The sequence below is a fragment of the Microtus pennsylvanicus genome, chromosome 11 (genome assembly GCF_037038515.1).
Source record: "Microtus pennsylvanicus isolate mMicPen1 chromosome 11, mMicPen1.hap1, whole genome shotgun sequence".
Classification (NCBI taxonomy): domain Eukaryota; kingdom Metazoa; phylum Chordata; class Mammalia; order Rodentia; family Cricetidae; genus Microtus; species Microtus pennsylvanicus.
In genome coordinates, this window is record NC_134589.1 from 44,280,129 (window position 1) to 44,293,477 (window position 13,349).

Below are 13,349 nucleotides of genomic sequence, written 5' to 3' on the forward strand. Positions count from 1 at the left end.
CAGCACAGCAGAATCCAGGCATGGTAGGGCATAACTGTAATCTCTGCAGCCAGGAAGTGGAGGCAGAAGGTTCAGAAGTTTAAGGCTGGTCTTGTCTACATAAGAATCTGAGGTCAGGCTGAAGATGCAACCCTGCCTTCAAACAAATAAGCAACATTATTTTGCAACTCAAGTAATAGTTTGTAATTTATTTACATGGCTTCAAGTATAATACATCTTTTTAAAAAGTATACATGTATATGTGCTAGTGTCTCCATCTGTATGACTATATACACACACACATGTGTCGGGGTTCCCTCAGATATCAGAAGAGGTTGTCAGATCCCTTGGAACTGGAGTTGCAGGCATTTGTGAGCCACCTGATATGGGTTCTGGGATTCTAACTATGGTCCTCATGATTAAGCAGCAAGGATGCTTAACTCCTGAGCCATCTCTCCAGCCCCAAACATGTCTTATACATACTGCATCCTAAATGTGCCCAGATGCTAATAATGAGAAGATGAACAATCAGCTTGAAATATGTCCTCATGTTGGGTTGAAGAGATGGCCCAGTGGTAAAGGCACTTGTTGCCCTTGTAGAAAACTGAACTTTCATCCTGTTTCCACATGGTGGCTCACAATTTCAGGAGACCCATTGCCTTCTTCTGGCCTCCTAGGTACCAGGCATCCATGTGGTAAGCATACACACATGCAGGAAAAAAAATCATATACATAAAGTAAAAATAAATTTGAAATAAAAATACTTTAAATGTGCTCATGATGTGTTCTCTTTAAAACAAATGACTTGTTTTCAGTGACATATTACTAAAATGGAACCTTTTCACAAGCCTGTTGATTACATATTAGTTACAAGAACTAGAAACCAACCCAGTAGGGCTGATAGTAAAATGCTCATGATTCAGTGGCTTTAGGAATAGACCAGAAGAAGGACATTGAGAGTATCCAGGCTGTCTCGCTCTGTGCTCTCTTTCTTAAGTTTGATTTCATGGCATCTCTCCATGGCAATAAGGAGGGAACCAAGGCAAGCCCACAGATTGGCACTTACATGAACACTCCTTAAATGATAGCAAATGATGCGGACACATTTTACAGCTGATATCACTCATATGTGTGGACTGAAAACCATTGGGAAAACCCAAACAAAGAACATGGTTTTAATTCATCGTCTATCCTACCGTTTTCTGCAGTACATCTCTTCACACGTTGGAGAATTGAAAAGCGAAGTTTTTGAAGAACTCCTTAAGCACCTTTGTCACCGTGCAGAAGAATTCCGGGAGATCATAAAAAGCGACATGCGGAGACAGATGTTTGCTGAGCTCTTCCTGTATTGTGACAGTGGGAAGGTAGGTGAGACCCGGGGGGGGGGGGGGGGGGGGGACAGCTTTGACAAGATGCTTGTCGGTGGTGTTTAAGTTTCTGTTGTGTCATACTTGGTAATGGTGGCCGTTGGCCACCATTTGATAAAGACATTGATTACTAAGGGGGGGAAGATACAGAGAGTACAATCTACGTTTTTAAAATCATCTGGCTAAAGCCTGACTTATCAGCTATTTTCTCAAATTGTTGTGAAGTTTTTTCTATCTTATTCTGTGTTTGTACTTTCTGGTTATTGAATGGGCCCACCCTGAACCACAGCTTGAGTGGCATTGCTTTTCAGCATTTTGGACCTGTTCTAAGTCAATCTCCTGTGTGTGCAAGTGCCAGCAGAGGCCAGAAAGGGTGTGGCTCCTGGGAGCTGGAGTCCCAGGCATTTGTGAGGGATATAGGTGCCGGGATCTGAACTTTGGTCCTCTTAACTGCTGAGCAGTCTCTCCAGTCCCTTACGCTAGATCTTAAAAGTTTATATTCAAAGGTGTTTCTCTCCCTCTCTCTCTCTCTGGTTTGTTTGTTTTTTGAGATAGGGTTTCTCTGTGTAACAGCTGTTATGAAACTCTGTCTGTATGTAGACCAGATTGGCTTCAAACTCAGAGCTCCACCTGCCTCTGCCTCCTGAGTGTGTGCCACCATATCCAGCTCAAAAGTACTTCTAAGAATAAGATTTGGAGGAGAACTGAGCCAGGGCATTAAATGGACTTGCAGCAGTAGACACAGATTTAAGTGAAATATGTTTGCTTATTTGTATACCCATGCTCGGTAGTGATTTTTTATTGATTTTATTGAGCTATACATTTTTCTCTGCTCCCCTCCCTTCAACCCTCTCTCATAGTCCCCATGCTCCCAACTCACTCAGGAAATCTTGTCTTTCTACTTTCCATGTAGATTAGATCCATGTTTGTCTCTCTTACGGCCCTCATTGTTGTCTAGGTTCTCTGGGGTTGTGAAGTATAGGCTGGTTTCTTTGCTTTATGTCTAAAAGCCACTTATGAGTGAGTACATATATTTGTCTTTCTGGGTCTGGGTTACCTCACTCAAAAATCACATATTTTCTAGATCCATCCATTTATTTGCCTACAAATTTCAATATGTCACTATTTTTTTCTGCTATGTAGCACTTCATTGTATAAATGTACCACATTTTCCTTATCCATTCTTCAGTCGAGGAGCAAACCTTTATCCAAACTAACCAAAAGGCCAAGAAAGAATTTCCAAATTAACAAAACCAGAAATGAAAAGGAGGACATAACAACAGACACGGAGGAAATCCAGAGAATCATTAGGTCTTATTTTTAAAACCTGTACTCCACAAAATTGGAAAACTTAAAAGAGATGGACAACTTTCTGGATAAATATCGATAGTGATTTTTAATGTAGTACTCTTTAACTTCACAAATATTCCAGTACTCCAAACATGCAAGAAGTGGCAGAGCATTGCCAATTATCTAAGGTAACGAGGTTCTTCTACTTCCATTGGAGAAACAGTCTGTGCCTTTGCTGATGATGAAGAGTTCTAGATCATAAATAAATAAGTACATAAGTACATAAATGAATAATTTGAAATGTACAGAATGTAACTAAAAACAATTCCAAATATTCTCATAGCCACTGACCACCATCCCCCTTTTCTACACTAAGAGTTGTAACAGAATGCCATATTACTATGTTAAAAAAAAAAACAAACAAGACAATCCGAGGCAAAATGAATGCCCCCTACAGTGCCCACAGGTCCAGCCTCTGTGCATCCCCTGAGCTACAGCTCCTCTAAAAGGCATCTTCCCCCACAGCCTTCACATCGAAGAAAGTACACCAGGAGCCTGTTCAGTTATTTTCTTCTCATTACAAACCTTAGATATATACAGTAGACATCTATCTTATACCTTACAAATTGAAAATAAAATGCCAAAAACAGCTCCAGGTGCCTTCTCATACCAAGAGCAAACTGTGGTGTAAGAGCACAAATGCCTTTTTATTTACTTTACCTGTTTAAAATATTTATTTAATCTTACATGTATGCTTGTTTTACATGCATGTATGTATGTGCACCACATGTGTGCAGTGCCTGAGAAGTTAACTGAAGTTAAAGGAAGTTGTAAGCCACTATGTGGGTGCTGGGAATCTAACCAAAGTCCTCTGCCAAAGCAACAAGTGTTCTGTGATGGTTTGAGTGGGAAATGCCCTCTATAGTCTTGGACATTTGAACACTGGATTCCAGTTCATAGTGCTGTTTGTGGAGGTTTAGGAGGTACAGCCTGTAGAGCAAAAGTCTGAACCCATTTCTGGGTGAAAAAACTTACCCAAGCCCACCAACCTCTGAGCACAAAATCCCTCCAATCCTCACATTTGCCCCAAGATCAGGCCACATAACCCCTCCAATCCCAGGCCACCCTGGAAAACTCCACCCACCTCCAAGAAAGCCTATATAAAGCCTCCTTCTGCTTAGTTCACTGCTGCTTCTTGCCAGAGCAGAGGCATCCACCCTCTTGGGTCTCTACCGGTAAATCTCTTATGTAAGACTTGTTGTACGGTGTGACTTTGTGGGATTCCTTAACTCCTGACTGCCAGGATACCTTTCCCTTCAGAGCTCTAACACTTACTTGGGGAAACCTCTTCCCTGTAGGACTTGCACTGGGGCAAACTTTCCCCTCCGATCCTCAGAGCTGCAACACACAGTCTTCCTGAAGGAAGTGTGTCACTGGGGGTGGGCTTTGAGATGAAAAACCTTATCTTCTCCCAGTCTGATCTCTTCTTTTCTTCCTCTTCTGCCTTTTTCTGGAAACTTCTGTGTGATATTTGTGCCATCAGACTTTCTTTTGAACCATGATCAGAAGCCTCCTCCCCACACCTCTTCTGCTGCACAATCTGAGTGATGCTCAGCTGCTTTTCCCTGTCACCTGAGCCATTCTACATGTCACCCACCATTGGTGCCACATCATCAATAGAGATGCCAGGGTTTGTAGGTTTGATCTTAGTGCAGCAATCACAGTGGATCAAAGAACATACAGACAGTAGTCCCTGGGTGACATTAGATCTTTTTCTCTTCTTGCTTCCCTTAGCTGGTTCATAAGCCTTCATTTCCTGGCCATGTGTACTTCATCTACTTTTACATTTCTTTTTCCTGGACATTGTCATCTACCTTTCAGAGGGCTTCTGGGAAAATTCTGCAAAACTGATGGATCTCTGGGCTTTCCTTCTTATGTTCTTCTCTCTGCAAGTCTACACAAAGAAGGCATGAACAGACATCATACCCTTGGCCTCTTGGGGTCACCTTTAACTATCATGACAGTATTTTTCACTAATTTGAGCAGGGCAGGGTACAGTGTGAACCCCATGCTAGCTGCATCCATGAAAGCCTCCCCCAGAAAGGATTTAAGGACAGTCACAAGAATAGAAAAAAAAATTCAGGGAATGGAGAGAATCAAAAAAGAGAGGATACTGAATGGAGCTATAATTTAGCCACAGTGACCTAAATTTTTATAGTATTTCTCTTCAAGTTTGAATCTAAGGTTTCTGCTAGTGAATGTGAAGGGCTCAGGGAGACAGACAAATAACAAAACATACCCATGGGCCATCTTTTATGAAAAATACAAATTATTGCTTAAGAGAAAGGGTTGAAGGGGCTGGGAAAATAGCTCAGTTGGTGGAAGTATTTGCCGTGCAAGCATGGGGACCTAAGTTTAAGGCTCAGAACCTATGTGAAAAGCCAAGCATGATGGCATATGCTTAAGATTTCAACACTGATGACTGATGTAGGTGGGTCTTCTTTCTATGTGTTGCTTTCATTGGTTAATTAATAAAGAAACTGCTTGGCCTGATAGGTCAGAACATAGGTGGGTGGAGTAGACAGAACAGAATGCTGGGAGAAAGAAAGCAGAGTCAGACGTCATGGCTCTCCTCTCCAAGATGGATGCAGGTTAGAATCTTCCCGGTAAGCCACCACCTGGTGGTGCTACACACATTAATAGAAATGGGTTAATCAAGATGTGAGAGTAAACCAGTAAGAGGCTAGAGCTAATGGGCCAAGCAGTGTTTAAATGAATACAGTTTCTGTGTAATTATTTTGGGTAAAGCTAGCCAGTGGCTGGGTGCTGGGTGACAGGTGGGTCCCGAGGAGCTCTGGCCAGACAGCCTAGGCTATTGGGTAAGTTCCAGGCCAGTGAGAGAACCTGTTTGAAAAGATGAGATTGTCCTCTGGCCTCCACATGCATGGATGTCTACCTGCAGGCCTGAGAGACAGACAGACAGACGGGGAGAGATAGAGAGACAGAGACAGGGAAAAATAGAAACTGATACAGATTGGAGTTTGAAGTATAACCAAGTATTTCTCCTGAAGACAGTCATTAAAGAGATCCTATGTGGCTGGGCGTAGTGTGAACGCCTCTAGTCCCAGCTCTTGGGAGGCAGAGGCAGGGGGATCTCTATGAGTTTGAAGCCAGCCTGGTCTACAGAGCAAGTTCCAAGACAGCTAAGGTTGTTACACAAAGGAAGTCTGTTGAAAAAACCAGAGAGAAAGAGAGGTCCTGTATGATACAGTGAGTGTATTTTGTTATGTACTCTTGATAAATGAATCAATTAATTTTTTTCAGGACATATGTACTAATTTATGTGTCTATTATGGATGTGTACAAGTACCCATGCACATGCCTTGGTGCACATGCGAGGTCAGAGGACAACTTACAGCAGTCATCCCCACCATGTGGGGTCCCAGGCATTGAACTCAGGTTGATAGCCTTGGTAACACGTTCCTTAACCTGTTGAGCCATCTTGCTGGCCCCTATAGCCTCTTGCTTTCTTTTCCTTCCTTTGTTTCTTTCTTTCTTTCTCCCTCCTTCCTTCCCTCCCTCCTTACCTTTCTCTCTCCCTCCCTCCCCCTCTCTCTCTTTCTCTTTCTTTCTTTCTTTCTTCTTCCCTCCCTTTCTTTCTTTCTTTCTTTCTTTCGTTCTTTCTTTTTGGTTTTTGGAGACAGGTTTCTCTGTGTATCCCTGGATTTCCTGAAACTTGCTTTATGGACCAGGCTGGCCTCAAACTTAGAGATTCACCTGCCTCAGCCTCCTGTGTGCTGGGATTAAACATGTTGATAGCCACAACCAGCTGAGAGAAAAGTAATTCTCAAAAGGAAACTGACATATTGCAATATAAATATGCAGTTCTCCGATCCCTGCTAACTTAACTTAAATCAGGAATATAGTCTATAAAATCTGCAATGCCTATTTGTCTTTTAAGCACTTCTTCGAACAGTGCCTTTTTGTCAGAACTGCCAGGTTATTCTGGTGTCATGATTTTTCCTTCCTAGTAAGATGCCTAGAAGGCAACCACTGTTGGCCAGCTAATTTAACAGCAGCTCTGTTGTCATGGTCAACACTTCAGGATGCTCTCTGGAGGAGTTAGTAGAGGTTTGCTTGTGTTCCTTGTTTTCCCTCTCATCATTAAACAGTCTCTGTGGTGCTCTTGGAAGGAGGGCAGAATCCAGAATAGAAAAGTCAACTGAATTTCTGAATGGATTTTTTTTCAACACTGGCTGAAATAAACCTTTAGAAAACTTGACCTAAAAAGAGAAAAGAAAAGAAAACCTGGATTTTAAGATAAAAATACTGGGTTCTCAAGAAAGACTAGAGAATCCTAGAGCAAGGGAGGATAAATAATAGTGTCCAAAAATCGCATCCAAGCAGTTTGTCTTACTAGGAAACTGGGGCCAGGTGGTGGAAGGAGGCTGGAGACGGTGACTAATTCAGAGGTCAGCTGGTCTCCAAGTTAGGTTACTACCTGAGTCTCCATTCCTTCTTGGCTCTAATCAGAGTTGGAGGCTGAAGGTAACACTATAAATATTTGGAAAGTCCAAGTAGGCAGCATGGTGGGGGGGATTTAAGGACAGTGGAAGGAGGCCCAGGGAAATGGAGCCAAGAGCACTTTGCACTCACCTGGCGGCCAATGCTTAGCACTCCTAAATATGCACTGGGAAGGGGTCGGCTGTGCAGAGAAGTTCCAGGAGCATCTCTAGATGGCAACCCAGGGCACAGAATGTGAAATCCACAACAAAACTTCTGAAGGGATAAGCAGCATGAGGTCTGTATACCACACAGTCAACAAGCACCATGACTGGCCCCTAGTGGCAGCCATCCTATAAGCACCTAAAGAGAAATGGACAAAGAACACAAACACACAAGTCCTAGAATCACTGTATGCTCAACAATAGAGGGAAAACATTTTCCTAGACATTTCTAGTGAAAGTTAGTAACTACTGTGTCTTTGTAAAACCATGTAGATTATTGACAGGAGTTTCTGTCCTGCCCAGTCCCACAGCCATTTAGTTCCAAATAAGCACACCACAGAGGCTTATATTAATTCTAAACTGTTGGGCCTATTGCTCGGGCTTATTATTAACTACCTTTTACAACTTAAATTAATTCGTAATTCTTATCTACGTTTAGCCCTATGGCTTGGTACCCTTCTTCAGTGAGGCAGTCTTGCTTCCTCTGCTTCTAGATGACAACTGACTCTCTGCCTTTCCTCTTCCTAGAATTCTTAGTCTGGTTGCCCCACCTATACTTCCTGCCTAACTACTGGACAACCAGCATTTTATTAAACTAACACAGGTGACAAATCTTTAGAGTGTACAAGAGCATTATCCCACAGCACTAGATATATTTATTTAAATAAATAAATAAAATATATTTTATTTTACAGACATGCATGCACTTCAAACAACTGAGGCCGTTCCAGAATTTTTTATTTCATAAAAATAATAGCTTTGGTGAATAAAATTCTATGTGGTAGGGTGGTTCTCATGGAATTGTTCTTGAGAGACACAGAGAGATATTGAGGGGATGCTACCTATTTCGGAGATGCTTTAAGAATAATAATATGTTGGTTGTGGCAGTTGAAGGAGAAGCAGTGATCGCACGTCAGAGTCTCGTTTCAGGCCACCATCAGAAAAGCTAAGTTTGCTGTATTAGAAGGTCAGGAAATCCAACCTTTTGACTTCCCAAACTACAAAATCCTACCTGCCATTGCCCAGTGCATCCTTCCAGATATCCCAGAAGATCTGTAAGATTCTGTCTAGGAGATCACTGGGAGTACTTGGGAGGATAGAAGGAAGATACTAGAAAGAAAACAAAGTTGAACAGCTCTAGAAAGAAGGGCCCTCCAACTCCAAGGCAAACATCTGTGCACAAGCCAGCATAGAGTATTGTGCAGAAAAGCAAGATGAAAGCAGCTGGCTCAGGGAAGAAGTCACTGGTCCTTAATATCCGGCCAAATAATCTGAACCAGCTCTCCCAAGAAGTTGATATAGGGAGAGGCTGCTCTGTGGAACACCTCCCTTCAGAAGCTATGAGAAGACAAGGAGGAACAGGTCGAAGATCTCTGGAAATGGAGATGGTAGCAGTACCGGTGAAGTACCCCAGCTCTCTACAAAGTAAAAGGCTTGAGTAAATCACACCATTGGAAGGAAGGAAACTAAACCAGGCGTGGTGGTGCTCGCCTTTAATCCCAGTCCTGGGGAGACAGAGGCTAGTGGATCTCTGTGAGTTTGAGGCCAACCTGGCCTATATAGTGAGTTCCAGAACAGCCAGGGCTACATTGAGAGACTGTGTCTCAAAACAAACCAAAAATCAGAAAGAAAGGAAGCGTGTGTGTGTGTGTGTCTGTCTGTCTGTCTATCTATCTGTGTATGTTAAAAAAGTAAAGAATTGCCAGGCGGTGATGGCGCACACCTTTAATCCCAGCACTCAGGAGGTAGAGGCAGGCGGATCTCTGTGAGTTTGAGACCAGCCTGGTCTACAAGAACTAGTTCCAGGACAGGCTCCAAAGCTAGAGAAACCCTGTCTTGAAAAAACAAACAAAAACAAACAAACAAACAAAAAAAGAAGTAAAGAATTTCAAATAGATCTGAAACGGATAAAATTCTAAAGGAGTTAAAGACCCAGCTAGAATTTCTGGAGAAGCTCTATGGCTGCTGCTTTAGAGTCAAGCTGCGGTTCAGAGAAGAAGATGGCAGCTGCGAAGACCACAGGCCATGTGATCTTCAAGGACTAGGTCAAGCAGAATCCCAATGGCAGTCAAAAGCTTTCTAGCTGTCAGCTCTGGATGTATCCGCCAGTGTTCTGACAACAGGCTGTGGGGGGTTGTGGACATCTCATCTCGTCATAGCCCCGAGCTAGGAAAATACAGCCTTCTTTACTGCTCAGTTGGTATTCACCCTGTTATTAGTCCCACAGCTCAGAGGAGAGTGAGGACAGACCCAGTGCACAAACAAAACTGATAGTAATTCCACATATATACTTTATGAAAATCTGTCTAAATGCACACTAGGATGTGTATATAAGATTATTCACCACTGCATATTTTTCTCAAAATACCAGAAACAACCTAATTTCTATTAATAAAAGAATGCTGAGAAATGACACTGCTTTTGTATTGTACTACATAGTAGTTAAAATGGATAAAATATACTTTTTTTTCTTTGAAGTTTATTTTGGTTTTACTTTACATGTATGAATATTTTGTCTGCATGAATATAATGCATGGGGTCTACAGGTGACAGAAGAGGGAGTTGACTCCCCTGGAACTGGAGCTATAGATGGTTATGAACTGCCTTGTGGGTGCAGGGAACCGAACCTGCAAAGCAGCAAGTGATCTTAAATTCTGAGCCATTTATCCAGCCCCTAAAGTGAATAAAATAAAATTAGATTCCCAAATCTAATTGAGGGGAAAAAAATCACTTTGAAAGCTAGACATTGTAGCATACATTGGAAAGACAAAGCAGGCCGATATTGAGTTGCAGGCCATACGAGGCTATATAACAAGATGCTACCTCAACCCTCTTCCAAAAACACAATTTAAAATGACAATGTAAAGACTGATACATCTATTTTATCAGTCTAATACACTTTTGTGCATGTTCTTTTATGTGTATAAACACGTTCATGTGTGCATGCACATGTAGAAGTAGAAGAACACTGGGTGTTGTTCTTTTTTTGTTTCCTTGGGACAGTTGTGAATTCCAGCTACTAAGATCACAGGTGGTGTTAGCTTTACCATTTTTTGTTTGTTTTTCTGTAATAAAAATTTTCCCAAAATAATGTATAAAGGAACAAGAAATGAGCAGTTACCTGTGATGTGCAAGGTCAGATTAGATAAGAATTGAGGACTGTACATTGAATTCATCAAGGAAAGCCAGTCACAGCAAATATTTGTTAAATATCCACTAAGTCTAAAGTGTTTTGACATGTAACAAAAGGGAGAAATGAACATACGATCCAGCTTATGGATTTTGATGCTGTAGGTTTTATTTTCACAATAATGATGGGACTGGTGATGGTCACAATGATAAATTACTCAGAAAATCATGATCTAGCATCATAAAAAATTTTGAATCCACTGCAGCTACGAGTTGTAAACTTTCTGTGTAGGTGAAGGTCCTGGATCGGCAGCGGACACTGGCCTTACTGGAAGCATTCTATGATCAAATTTCACTCCCTGCCAGGAGCTTCCTCCGAAACCCACGGCAATGTAAGTGTTGTTCAGAGGTAAGAGTGCACTCAAGTTGGGTGTCGTAGGACAATGGCAGATAACATGAGATCATTCTACTCCCAAGGGATCTCTTTGTACCATATCCTTAAGTCATGGTGACCATACATTATCTACTTGCTCATATTCCCACAGAATTCACTCTTCTTCACAAACACCGGAGTGCAATATCCAAACTTCTGTCACAGCAAAATTCAGCTAGAACAAATTTTAAATGTGATTCGATGAAGAAAAGCTTTGGGAATCCTTTGAATGCCTTAGAAACTAAATCAAAAATAGTTATTCCATTTATAATGCCCAAGCTAGAATTCCAAGATTTCTGTGAGAGGTGTTTCCTTTCCTGAATAGCTTTACTTACTTTGCTTTCGTGGTAAAATATACATGTATACTAACATGTTCAAATATTCTTCTGTATGTTTATCAATAAATGCCATTAAAAGGTTGTTGATTTTTTACATTATTTATTATGAGAGAGAGGGTGCCATAGCATTCCCATTAAAGTCACAAGGTAGCTGTAAGTTCTCTCCTCCCACCATGTGGGGTCAGAGGGTCAAATTCAGATCCTCCCTCTGTCTTCGCAGCATGCTCCTTTACCTCTGAGGCATCCTCCAGCTCTAGTTTTATTTGTTTTTGAAGAGAATGCCTTTTAATGGTCAAGTTTGCTAAACAATATTAATATCTTATTTCTGTGTGCAGACTTATTACTTGGATACTCACAATCTGTAGGTAGTATACTGAAAGTTGTAAGAGCCACAATATTATAACTTAATTATTAAATATTTCGAGAAGAATGGGGATAGATGGGATTTTGTGGGATTTTATTGGGGGGTGCTTTTTTAGACCAGGTCTCATTATGTAGCCCAGTAAGTCCTGGGGACCATAAATCTCCCCCTCACCTGGGGTCATGGCCAGCATAGTCCTATCCAGCAGATTTTGTTACTGGGATCAATAGCAAGATCCTTGTGAAAAACCAGTTTTTTCCTAAAGTCCTTCCTTCTTTCCACTATCTCGTCTTGATGTGGGATACTCTTCTGTATGCTGTGAATGTGTTTTATTACCATTGCTTAATAATGAAGCCGATTTGGCCAATAGCCAGGCAGAATAGATCCAGGTGGGAAATCCAAGCAAAGATGAAGGGAAAAAGAAGGTGGGTCAGGGAGATGCCAGCAGCTGCAAGAGAAGAAAACTGTGAGGTAACAAGCCACAAGCCTCGTGGTAAAATACAGAATAATAGAAATGGGTTAAAAGTTGTAAGAGCTAGTTAATATTAAGCCTGAGCTAAAAGGCCAAAGAGTTTATGACTAATATTAAACCTCCGAGTGGTTATTTGGAAATTTCAGGCAGGAGAGGAACTTCCAGTTACATTACCTTTGTCTCTCCTCCCTTCCTTTCTTCTCTACTGAAAACTGCACTTACATTAAGCACACAATCTATCCCTGAGCTTCACTCGAACTCCTTTGCATAAAATTCTGAACCACCTGTCCACCTAAGTCATCGAAGAAGATTTGAGTAATAAAGAAGAATTGAAAGGAAAGGATGGAAATTAAACCCAGGGAAAGGTTGTCATCAATAAGGCTAGTTTTTCCTTATACACTGCAGGATTTTTCAATTTTAATTATTATTATTTGAGCATGAGTGTGATGTGTATTGTTGAAGGGGGGGAAGCATGCCTGCCACAGTGTACATGCGGAAGTCAGAGGGCAACTTTGTGGGATCAGTTCTCTTCTTCTGTCTCTGTGTGAGCTCTGGGGATCAAACTCAGGTCATCAGAGTTGGGCAGCAAGCACATCTCTCCAGCCTGTATTGCAGATACTTTAAAAGATACTTGAGATGGAAAGACAGTCCCCACCTCTATACTGCGCTTATTGCATACAAAGGGACCACAGAAGAAAGGGTCATTTGCGGGCGGTGGTGGCGCACGCCTTTAATCCCAGCACTCGGGAGGCAGAGGCAGGCAGATCTCTGTGAGTTCGAGGCCAGCCTGGTCTACAAGAGCTAGTTCCAGGACAGGAACCAAAAGCTACGGAGAAACCCTGTCTCGAAAAAAAATCAAAAAAAAAAAAAAAGAAAAAGAAAGGGTCATTTGTGTTAGCAATCCAAGCAACTCTCCAAATATGAAAACAAAAGATATGTTCATTTTGTAAAGCACACCTTTCAGGAAGAGTTGATAATTCATAGTAGTGAGAATTCTTTATGTTCGTTTGAGTGTCTAGTTGCAGCAAAAGGTACCTAATTTTGTTTGTTTGTGTGGGTTTGTTGTTATTGAAGACAGACTCTCTCTATGAATGGAACTCGTTATGTAGACCAGGCTAGACTCAAATTCAAGATCTGCCTGCTTCTACCTCCCGAGTGCTGGGATTAAAGACATGTGCTATCACACCCAGTTCTGATATGTTTTTAAAGTAATAAACTTATGTTATATGACTGCCCTCAATGCTATTTTTTAC

The 13,349-nt window shown here is 41.6% G+C and overlaps 1 protein-coding gene across 1 annotated transcript in view; it reads left to right on the forward strand.

Moving 5' to 3' along the window:
* The window catches only part of Efcab5 (EF-hand calcium binding domain 5), a 107,859-nt gene that overhangs the window by 35,964 nt on the left and 58,546 nt on the right, over positions 1-13,349 (forward strand). The window contains exons 7-8 of the mRNA XM_075941798.1: positions 1,188-1,343; positions 10,785-10,884. Coding sequence (XP_075797913.1) covers positions 1,188-1,343; positions 10,785-10,884 — 256 coding nt within the window. The remainder of the gene's footprint in view (positions 1-1,187; positions 1,344-10,784; positions 10,885-13,349) is intronic.